General features: G+C 45.7%; 1 protein-coding gene across 1 annotated transcript; it reads left to right on the forward strand.

Annotated features, from left to right (window-relative positions):
- Positions 1–2,370: 2,370 nt before the first annotated feature.
- Positions 2,371–3,385, forward strand: LOC123115214 (chaperone protein DnaJ-like). Its single transcript, XM_044536438.1, has 3 exons — positions 2,371–2,701; positions 2,812–2,947; positions 3,141–3,385. The coding sequence occupies exons 1-3, from the start codon at positions 2,405–2,407 to the stop codon at positions 3,383–3,385; spliced, it is 678 nt and encodes a 225-aa protein (XP_044392373.1). The 5' UTR covers positions 2,371–2,404.
- The last annotated feature ends 7,081 nt before the right edge of the window (positions 3,386–10,466 follow it).

A 10,466-nucleotide genomic window follows, 5' to 3' on the forward strand; every position in this document is an offset into this window, starting at 1 on the left:
CCATCACCAAAAAGTTGCACCTCAGCGCCATCTCCTAGACCACTTCCACGTCCATCAAGCACCTCCATAGGCGCCGATGGTGGAGTCCTCCACACCGCCATCGCCACCACCACTCATCGGAGTGTCACCTTGAAGAGTAGAGGATGCACCACGGAATATCCTCTTCCTCTCTGCGATGTCCTCCTTGTAGTCCCTCCACCACATCAATTGGTCTTCATCCATGTCCTTCTTGGACATCATCATGTGATCCTTCTCTTCCACCATGAGTTATTTCCATGCCTTTGCTTCTTTAACCTTGATCATCCTCTCCTCCAAGTCGGCCTTGCGCTTGGCTTCTTCACGCCTTGCTTCAACTTGTGCAAGCTTCACCACTTTCTTCTTCTCGGTGATAAGAAGCTTTATCTCCAATGTCTTCATTGTCAATGTCTCCCTTGACTTCATCATATGCTCCATCTTCTCCCTTATGTTTGACGCTTCTCCTTCCATCTTCTTCCTTAGCTTATCCTTCTTGGTTCCCTCGGGCTTACACAAGTTCCTTTCCTCCTCATCACTATCATCCATCCTAAGCATTGCCGCCTTCTTGGGTGCGGTCTCTTGATCCCTCAACTTCCACTTGTCAAAAGTTTGAAGAATTGCCCAAACATGCTTAAATGAGAATGCTTTGCCCTTGGAAGCGGCCATCTCCTTGTACCTCAAGCCGGCAATTGCCTCCTACAAACCCACCAATAGCATAGTAAACACACATAAGAACCTAACAATAGCATAGAAAATCAAAATAGATGTGAAAACACACACATGTACTCACATAGTCACTCTCCACGGTTCCACTGGGCGGTGCATCCTTCACTTGGTCCATTGCCGCACTCCAACGAGCACATTGGGGCTTCATCAACTCCCACCGGCCTTGAAGCGACCGGTATGTACGAGAGATGTACCCACCGGTCTTCGGCTTGATCTTGCAATAGGTGTCCTCTATGCGTTGCCAATATCGTTTACCGGTTTGATCGGTACCGGTGCTTGCATCCATCCCCACATGTGCCCAAGCACGAACCAAGAGAATATCTTCGGCCTCGCTATAGTTTGTCGAGCGCACGGCAGGGCGGGCAATGGCGGCGAACGCCTCCTCCTCTATCTTGGTCACCTCCTCCTCATCTTTACCTTCCTCCTCCTCATCACCCTCTTCCTCCAAGTCATCACGAAACTCAAAGGGTTTGAGAGGAGGAGCCCCGAGGTCCACCTCCGCGCTTTGGAGAAGTCCCATGAACGACGTCGTTGTTGCGGGCATACCGTCGTGCACGTCCGTGCCTTGGAAAAGTCCCATGAACAACGTCGTTGTTGCGGGCATACCGTCGAGCACCTCGTGCACGACGGGCGGAGGGTCGGTGATTGGGGGCGCGGGCGCGGTCTTCTTCCGGGAGGTGGTCCTCTTCACGATCGGGGTCCCTCCCGTGGCGAGCTTGGCGACCGCAGCACCCTTCGGCCCAATCGACGACATCTTCCGGCGGCGCTTGGTGGTGGGCGGCTGCGGCGGGGCGAGTTCGGGCAGGGCGAGGGAGGAGGCGGGGCCGGGGCGACTGCGGGCTGCGGAGGGACGACGTGCTGGCCAGCACGCCGCCGCTTAGCATCGAGGACGTGGGTGGCGGCGACCACCGACACGACCTGTGCCTGACTCGGGACGGGCGGCTGTTGGGCCAACGCGGGCGTCACGGAGGTGGCGATTGGGGGCGGGGCGACGGGCGGGCCGAGGGAGGAGGCGGGCGTGAGGACGAAGGCGGGCGGCGGCTCCATGGCGCGCGGCGGCCGGCGGCTGCGAGCTTGGCGGCCGGCGGGAGGAAGGGACGGGGCTGATTTTTCCCTCCGGCGCTTTCACAGCAGAGGAATAGAGGTTGGGGTTGTTTCCCCTCTCCAACCCTCACTTTTAGAAGCTGGGAGAGCGACCCGGGCTCCAACCCTTAAAATTGTTTAGGGGTTAGGGGTTCAGGGGTTCTAGTCTTTTCATTTATTTGTTTCAACCCGTAAAAAAATTTATTTTTGAGGGTTTGAGGGTACTACTAGTGATGCTCTAAGAGTAGAAAATGAAACATCTCAAATAAGGTGAGTACCCGTTCAATAACGAATAGATCGAAAATTTCCTCGCAGAAAAAGAGAGAAGATGTCCGTAACGATAATTCACATGAGAGTCTTGCATATTTAAAACAGGATCTTGTATTTTGTGACCTCAAATAAACAGGATCTATACATCGGCAGCTAAAATTACAGTTTGCGTAAAAGTACAGTCAGGAGGGTGTTGACACAGCGAGAGGTTGCTAATCATCAGCTTATAACAACGGCCGCTGGATCCTCTGCCCCTGTCGATCTGAACGGCGGAGGACGCGCTCGCCGCGAGCCCGGCAACCCCATTGCAATGGCGCTGTCGGTACAGGTCTCCGCCGTCGCCGCCCCGCATGTCCTCCCTCTCCCACGCCGCCTCGCGTCTGCTCCGGGCCCGGCGCCTCCTCTCACTCTCCACCGGTCCGGCTCCGGCTCCGTTCGGTTGACGCGGCGGGCGAGCGTGCGGGTCCGCGCGGGCGCCAGCGGAGGCGGGCGGAGGAGGGAGTCCCCGTACGAGGTGCTCGGTGTGGTGCCGTCGGCGTCGCCCGCCGAGATCAAGCGCGCGTACCGGCGCCTCGCGCTCAAGTACCACCCGGACGTCAACAAGGAGGTGCGGTGCTCCCTCCTCTTCCCATCCAGGCAGCAGGATTCGGCGATGGAAGTAGCTTCAGTACTGTTTCCTAATGGAGATTTCGCTGACAAACTCCTGGTTCAATGTAGGCGAATGCTCAGGCGAAGTTTCTGAGGATCAAGCACGCCTACAACACGCTGATGAACTCCGTTAGCCGGCCCAAGTATTCGGGTAGCAGCAGCGGCGGCGGCAGCCATGATGCAGAAGAGGAGTTCGATTGGCTCGGTACTGAAATCTCTTCTCTTCTCTTCTGCTCTAATGACAAACTATATTTTTGAGCTAGTCAGTGAAAGGGACATTTGATCAATGATCGGCCACTGATCAGATGTCTTTTTATTCAGACTTACTCAGATATAAGAAGTGTAATTGATCGAAAAATGTTCATTTCGTTGACACCACTTCGGTTCTCTTTTTGCAGCGGCTGTCATTAAAGAGCTGGAAACATATCTGAACTCGGAAGATGGCCTGGATTTAGAGTGCAAACCTGAAAGCGTGTGGGAAGTAGTGTTTTCGTTTTTTCTAATAATCGCCATGCTTATCTTCGTGCATCAAAAAGACTTGATTGTCCTCATCAAGTTCTTATCATTAGAAGTGCGCATTTTCATCAAAAAGAGTTGTATGACAATCAACTCTTGTATCAACTCTTGTATCAGGAAGAGTTGATTGTCCTTATCAATAATTGTCTATGTACTCCATCCGGTCATTTTTACTCTGCGTATTAGATTTCTGTCTAGCCAAACTTTGTAAAGTCTGACCAAATTCATATTCAAAAATATCAACATCTACAATATCAAATATATATACTATGAAACTACATGTCATAATGAATCTAACAATATTGATTTGACATTGTGAATGTTGATACTTTTTTTTTACAAATTTGGTCAAACTAGAGATGCTTTGACTTCGAGCAAAATTTATATGCAGACTAAAAAGGACCGGAGGGAGTATTCGCTAATGACCGACATTCTTATCTTATTATATGCTATACCTAAAATAAACATGATATAGCATATAATCTTATCTAAAAAAGGTATAGCATATAATCTTAGTATGTATCATGTTTGGCTATAAGTGGGACATCATTGGTGACCCCCCACAAAACTTATCTAGTTGTTGTCCTGATCAAGTTATTAGTATGTACTTTCTAGGTTTTTAGTGAATCCAAGATTCACATTGAGTATAGAACAACCATAGTATGAAGAGGCACACAAGCAAATACATAGGTTTGAACTCGAAGAAGAGTTCCTAAGCCAAAGTCCTCCAAATTCTCCTCCATGGCCATCACTTTGTATGGGTTTCTCTAAGCCTTGTACCTAAAAAAATATCTTCCGACACTATCAAGCCTCTTAGGGTTATTCATATTTAGAGAATAAACCTTTTACTCTTGAATATTTGGGATCCTAGGCGCTAGGAGTCAAGGCTTGGAAGCTTCCTTGCTAGTGGTGTTCTCCGGGAAGTTTGTAAAGGTTCGGTGGCCGTCTTCAAGATCAACCCCGAGTGATTTTAGGCTCATCCGTTGAGGGTGACTCAAAGGGAGAATAAGGTGAGGCACTTGGTGGCGCTCCAGAGCTTTGGCTTCAGCACCTCTCCAATGGAGATTAGCACTCCCCAAAGAGTGTGTACTTTGGGATACATCTGCTTAATAAATAAGTCAATTTGTTTGTGAAAAATGATGGAGAGACCGCGGAAAGTGGTGTGCCGGAGATTGAAGTCTCTTGTGTTGGGTCTGAGGAACTGTGGTCGCACATGGGTGGATGACATTTTTATTGAAGCCATTGTTTCGATGGATGACACTATGGTAATGATGATTCATTAAAGTCCTGACTATGACCAAATGATGCCCAATCAATTTGTGTCTACTTTCATCACCCACAAACTTTTGGAGACCAAGTCAAAAACACCCTTGCAATTGTTCAAGGGACTAAAAACTCTAACCTTGCATTGAAGGCCAAGAAGGCGGTTGTGAGTGCTTCAAGAGAGTAAGTTGGAGAATAAAGATGTATTGAAGATGAAGAAGAAACCCGTGCTTGACAATAGACTTTAAAGAAGACTTGGGCCTCTTGGTCAAGAATTATTCAGGCACCATGTGAAACAAGGGGGAGAATGTCAAAGCTTTGGAGAAGAAAGTGCTACGGTTATGATAGCCCGCGACATTTGTTGCGGATTGTTTTTCTGAGAGAAGAGAAGACAAATTTGAGAAGCTTGTGCTCAAAAAGAAAAAATTCGCCCAGTTCATCAAGAGGAGAGATAATAAGGCGTTTGTTCATGAGGATTACATGTCTGGTGACGAAGAAGATGACGAAGATGAGAATGTGGGTACCTCCGCCATTGTTGTGCACTCCACACCCTCCTCCTCTTCTACCGACCTCTTCGACACCCCAAATCAGAACATGCCCATCACTGATCGATGCTCATGGCTAAAGAGGCAATAGCAAAGTCCGAATCCCCTTACCCTCCTCTCCTCACTCAAAAAATCACAGTGAAAAGTTGGGTGATGAGTGTGATGATGGTGTGGACGATGTTGAGGATGCTTCATTGACCTTCAGAAAAACTCTTTGTCTAGAGTCGCTTGCTCATTTTTGCAATCTCTTGAAGTCACTCGAGACCATATCAACTTCTATGTTAGTGGATCTTGTTGGGGAACGCAGTAATTTCAAAAAATTCCTACGCACACGCAAGATCATGGTGATGCATAGCAACGAGAGGGGAGAGTATATCTTCATACCCTTGAAGATCGCTAAGCGGAAGCGTTTATCAACGCGGTTGATGTAGTCATACACCTTCACGATCTGTCCCAATCAAGTACCGAACGTACGACACATCCACGTTCAGCACACGTTCAGCTCGATGACGTCCTTGCCTTCTCAATCCAGCAAGACGGGCGAAGTAGTAGATGAGTTCCGGCAGCACGACGGCGTGGTGACGGTGTTGGTGAAGAACAATCTCCGCAGGGCTTCGTCTAAGCACTACGGAAACTATGACGGAGGATAAACTAGAGGGGACAGGGTTGCCGGCACACGGCTTGGTGTTTCTTGATGTGTCTTTGGCGCTAGCCCTGCCCCTCTATTTATATCTTGAGCCTTGGGGTCGAAACTTGGAGTAAAAGCCTCCACAAAGTCGGTTTCACCCGAAAGGCAAGAGTCCTTCTCCGACTCCAGGGCCAGACGCCAGGGTTCCCGGCGTCTGTACCCAGACGCCGGGGACCCTGGTGTCTGGCCCCTGGACTCCGCAAAACTTCCTTTTGCGCTTTCCAAAAACCTTGTGGGCTTTCCCCTTTGGCCCAAATAACGTGTTCTCGTACCCAAACATTTCGGGAAACATCCGGAACCCCTTCCGGTGAATTCTGGAACCCTTCCGGAGACCAAACAACATTATTCCATATATTAAACTTTATCTCCAGACCATTCCGGAGTTCCTCGTCATGTCCGTGATCTCATCCGGGACTCCAAACAACATTCGGTCACCAACATACATAACTCATATAATACTATGTCATCAACGAACATTAAGCGTGCGGACCCTACGGGTTCGAGAGCTATGTAGACATGACCGAGATATTTCTCTGGTCAATAACCAATAGCGGAACCTGGATGCCCATATTGGCTCCTACATATTCTACGAAGATCTTTATCGGTCGAACCGCATAACAACATACGTTGTTCCCTTTGTCATCGGTATGTTACTTGCCCGAGATTCGATCGTCGGTATCTCAATACCTAGTTCAATCTCGTTACCGGCAAGTCTCTTTACTCGTTATGTAATGCATCATCCCGCAACTAACTCATTAGCTACATTTGCTTGCAAGGCTTGTAGTGATGTGCATTATCGAGAGGGCCCAGAGATACCTCTCCGACAATCGGAGTGACAAGTCCTAATCTCGAAATATGCCAACTCAACATGTACCTTTGGATACACCTGTAGAGATCCTTTATAATCACCCAGTTACGTTGTGACGTTTGGTAGCACACAAAAGTGTTCCTCCAGTAAACGGGAGTTGCATAATCTCATAGTCATAGGAACATGTATAAGTCATGAAGAAAGCAATAGCAACATACTAAACGATCAAGTGTTAAACTAACGGAATGGGTCAAGTCAATCACATCATTCTCCTAATGATGTGATCCCGTTAATCAAATGACAACTCATGTCTATGGTTAGGAAACACAACCATCTTTGATCAACGAGCTAGTCAAGTAGAGGCATACTAGTGACACTATGTTTGTCTATGTATTCACACATGTATTATGTTTCCGGTTAATACAATTCTAGCATGAATAATAAACATTTATCATGATATAAGGAAATAAATAATAACTTTATTATTGCGTCTGGGGCATATTTCCTTCAGTCTCCCACTTGCACTAGAGTCAATAATCTAGATTACACAGTACTGATTCTAACACCCATGGAGCCTTGGTGCTGATCATGTTTTGCTCATGGAAGAGGCTTAGTCAACGGATCTGCAACATTCAGATCCGTATGTATCTTGCAAATCTCTATGTCTCCCACCTGGACTTGGTCTCGGATGGAATTGAAGCGTCTCTTGATGTGCTTGGTCCTCTTGTGAAATCTGGATTCCTTTGCCAAGGCAATAGCACCAGTATTGTCACAGAAGATCTTCATTGGTCCCGATGCACTAGGTATGACACCTAGATCGGATATGAACTCCTTCATCCAGACTCCTTCATTTGCTGCTTCCAAAGCAGTTATGCACTCCGCTTCACATGTAGATCCCGCCGCGATGCTTTCTTTAGAACTACACCAACTGACAGCTCCACCGTTCAATATAAACATGTATCCGGTTTGCGATTTAGAATCATCCGGATTAGTGTCAAAGCTTGCATCGACGTAAGCATTTACGACTAGCTCTTTGTCACCTCCATAAACGAGAAACATATCCTTAGTCCTTTTCAGGTATTTCAGGATATTCTTGACCGATGTCCAGTGATCCACTTCTGGATTACTTTGGTACCTCCCTGCTAAACTTATTGCTAAGCATACATCAGTTCTGGTACACAGCATTGCATACATGATAGAGCCTATGGCTGAAGCATAGGGAACATCTTTCATTTTCTCTCTATCTTCTGCTGTGGTCGGGCATTGAGTCTGACTCAACTTCACACCTTGTAATACAGGGAAGAACCCTTTCTTTGCTTGATCCATTTTGAACATTTTCAAAACTTTATCAAGGTATGTGTTTTGTGAAAGTCCAATTAAGCGTCTTGATCTATCTCTATAGATCTTGATGCCTAATATGTAAGCAGCTTCACCGAGGTCTTTCATTTAAAAACTTTTATTCAAGTATCCTTTCATGCTATCCAAAAATTCTATATCATTTCCAATCAATAATATGTCGTCTACATATAATATCAGAAATGCTACAGAGCTCCCACTCACTTTCTTGTAAATACAGGCTTCTCCAAAAGTCTGTATAAAACAATATGCTTTGATCACACTATCAAAGCGTTTATTCCAACTTCGAGAGGCTTGCACCCGTCCATAAATGGACGCTGGAGCTTGCACACTTTGTTAGCACCTTTTGGATCGACAAAACCTTCTGGTTGCATCATATACAACTCTTCTTGTAGAAATCCATTCAGGAATGCAGTTTTGACATCCATTTGCCATATTTCATAATCATAAAACGCGGCAATTGCTAACATGATTCGGACATACTTAAGCATCGCTACGGGTGAGAAAGTCTCATCGTAGTCAACTCCTTGAACTTGTCGAAAACCTTTCGCAACAAGTCGAGCTTTGTAGACAGTAACATTACCATCAGCGTCAGTCTTTTTCTTGAAGATCCATTTATTCACGATGGCTTACCGATCATCGGGCAAGTCAACCAAAGTCCATACTTTGTTCTCATATATGGATCCCATCTCAGATTTCATGGCCTCAAGCCATTTTGCGGAATCTGGGCTCATCATCGCTTCCTCATAGTTCGTAGGTTCGCCATGGTCAAGTAACATGACCTCCAGAATAGGATTACCGTACCACTCTGGTGTGGATCTTACTCTAGTTGACCTACGAGGTTTGGTAGTAACTTAATCTGAAGTTTCATGATCAATATCATTAGCTTCCTCACTAATTGGTCTAGTTGTCACAGGAACCGGTTTCTGTGATGAACTATTTTCCAATAAGGGAGCAGGTACAGTTACCTCATCAAGTTCTACTTTCCTCCCACTCACTTCTTTCGAGAGAAACTCCTTCTCTAGAAAGGATCCAAATTTAGCAACAAAAGTCTTGCCTCCAGATCTGTGATAGAAGGTGTACCCAATAGTCTCTTTTGGGTATCCTATGAAGACACATTTCTCCGATTTGGGTTCGAGCTTATCTGGTTGAAGTTTCTTCACATAAGCATCGCAGCCCCAAACTTTAAGAAACGACAACTTTGGTTTCTTGTCAAACCACAGTTCATAAGGCGTCGTCTCAACGGATTTTGATGGTGCCCTATTTAACGTAAATGCGGTCGTCTCTAAAGCATAACCCCAAAACGATAGCGGTAAATCAGTAAGAAACATCATAGATCGTACCATATCTAGTAAAGTACGATTACGACATTCGGACATACCATTTTGTTGTGCTGTTCTGGGTGGCGTGACTTGCGAAACTATTCTGCATTGTTTCAAATGTAAACCAAACTCATAACTCAAATATTCTCCTTCACGATCAGATCGTAGAAACTTTATTTTCTTGTTACGATGATTTTCCACTTCACTCTAAAATTCTTTGAACTTTTCAAATGTTTCAGACTTATGTTTCATTAAGTAGATATACCCATATCTGCTCAAATCATTTGTGAAGGTGAGAAAATAACGATACCCGCCGCGAGCCTCAATGTTCATTGGACCACATACATCAGTATGTATGATTTCCAACAAATCTGTTGCTCGCTCCATAGTTCCGGAGAACGGCGTTTTAGTCATCTTGCCCATGAGGCACGGTTCTCAAGTACCAAGTCATTCATAATCAAGTGATTCCAGAAGTCCATCAGTATGGAGTTTCTTCATGCGCTTTACACCAATATGACCCAAACGGCAGTGCCACAAATAAGTTGCACTATCATTATCAACTCTGCATCTTTTGGCTTCAACATTATGAATATGTGTATCACTAGTATCGAGATTTAATAAAAAATAGACCACTCTTCAAGGGTGCATGACCATAAAAGATATTACTCATATAAATAGAACAACCATTATTCTTTGATTTAAATGAATAACTGTCTCGCATCAAACAAGATCCAGATATAATGTGCATGCTTAACGCTGGCACCAAATAACAATTATTTAGGTCTAAAACTAATCCCGAAGGTAGATGTAGAGGTAGTGTGCCGACCGCGATCACATCGACTTTGGAACCATTTCCCACGCGCATCGTCACCTCGTCCTGAGCCAATCTTCGCTTAATCCGTAGTCCCTGTTTCGAGTTGCAAATATTAGCACCAGAATCAGTATCAAATACCCAGGTGCTACTGCGAGAATTAGTAAGGTACACATCAATAACATGTATATCACATATACCTTTGTTCACCTTGCCATCCTTCTTATCTGCCAAATACTTGGGGCAGTTCCGCTTCCAGTGACCAGTCTGCTTGCAGTAGAAGCACTCAGTCTCACGCTTAGGTCCAGATTTGGGTTTCTTCTCTTGAGCAGCAACTTGTTTGTTGTTCTTCTTGAAGTTCCCCTTCTTATTCCCTTTACCCTTTTTCTTGAAACTGGTGGTCTTATTGACCATC

This window comes from Triticum aestivum, chromosome 5B (genome assembly GCF_018294505.1).
Source record: "Triticum aestivum cultivar Chinese Spring chromosome 5B, IWGSC CS RefSeq v2.1, whole genome shotgun sequence".
Taxonomy (NCBI): Eukaryota; Viridiplantae; Streptophyta; class Magnoliopsida; order Poales; family Poaceae; genus Triticum; species Triticum aestivum.

Coding starts and splice junctions, on each gene's coding strand:
- LOC123115214 (XM_044536438.1), top strand. CDS start 2,405: ATGGCGCTGTCGGTACAGGTCTCCGCCGTCGCCGCCCCGCATGTCCTC. Junction 2,702..2,811: donor ACCCGGACGTCAACAAGGAG/GTGCGGTGCTCC, acceptor GGTTCAATGTAG/GCGAATGCTCAGGCGAAGTT. Junction 2,948..3,140: donor AGAGGAGTTCGATTGGCTCG/GTACTGAAATCT, acceptor CTCTTTTTGCAG/CGGCTGTCATTAAAGAGCTG.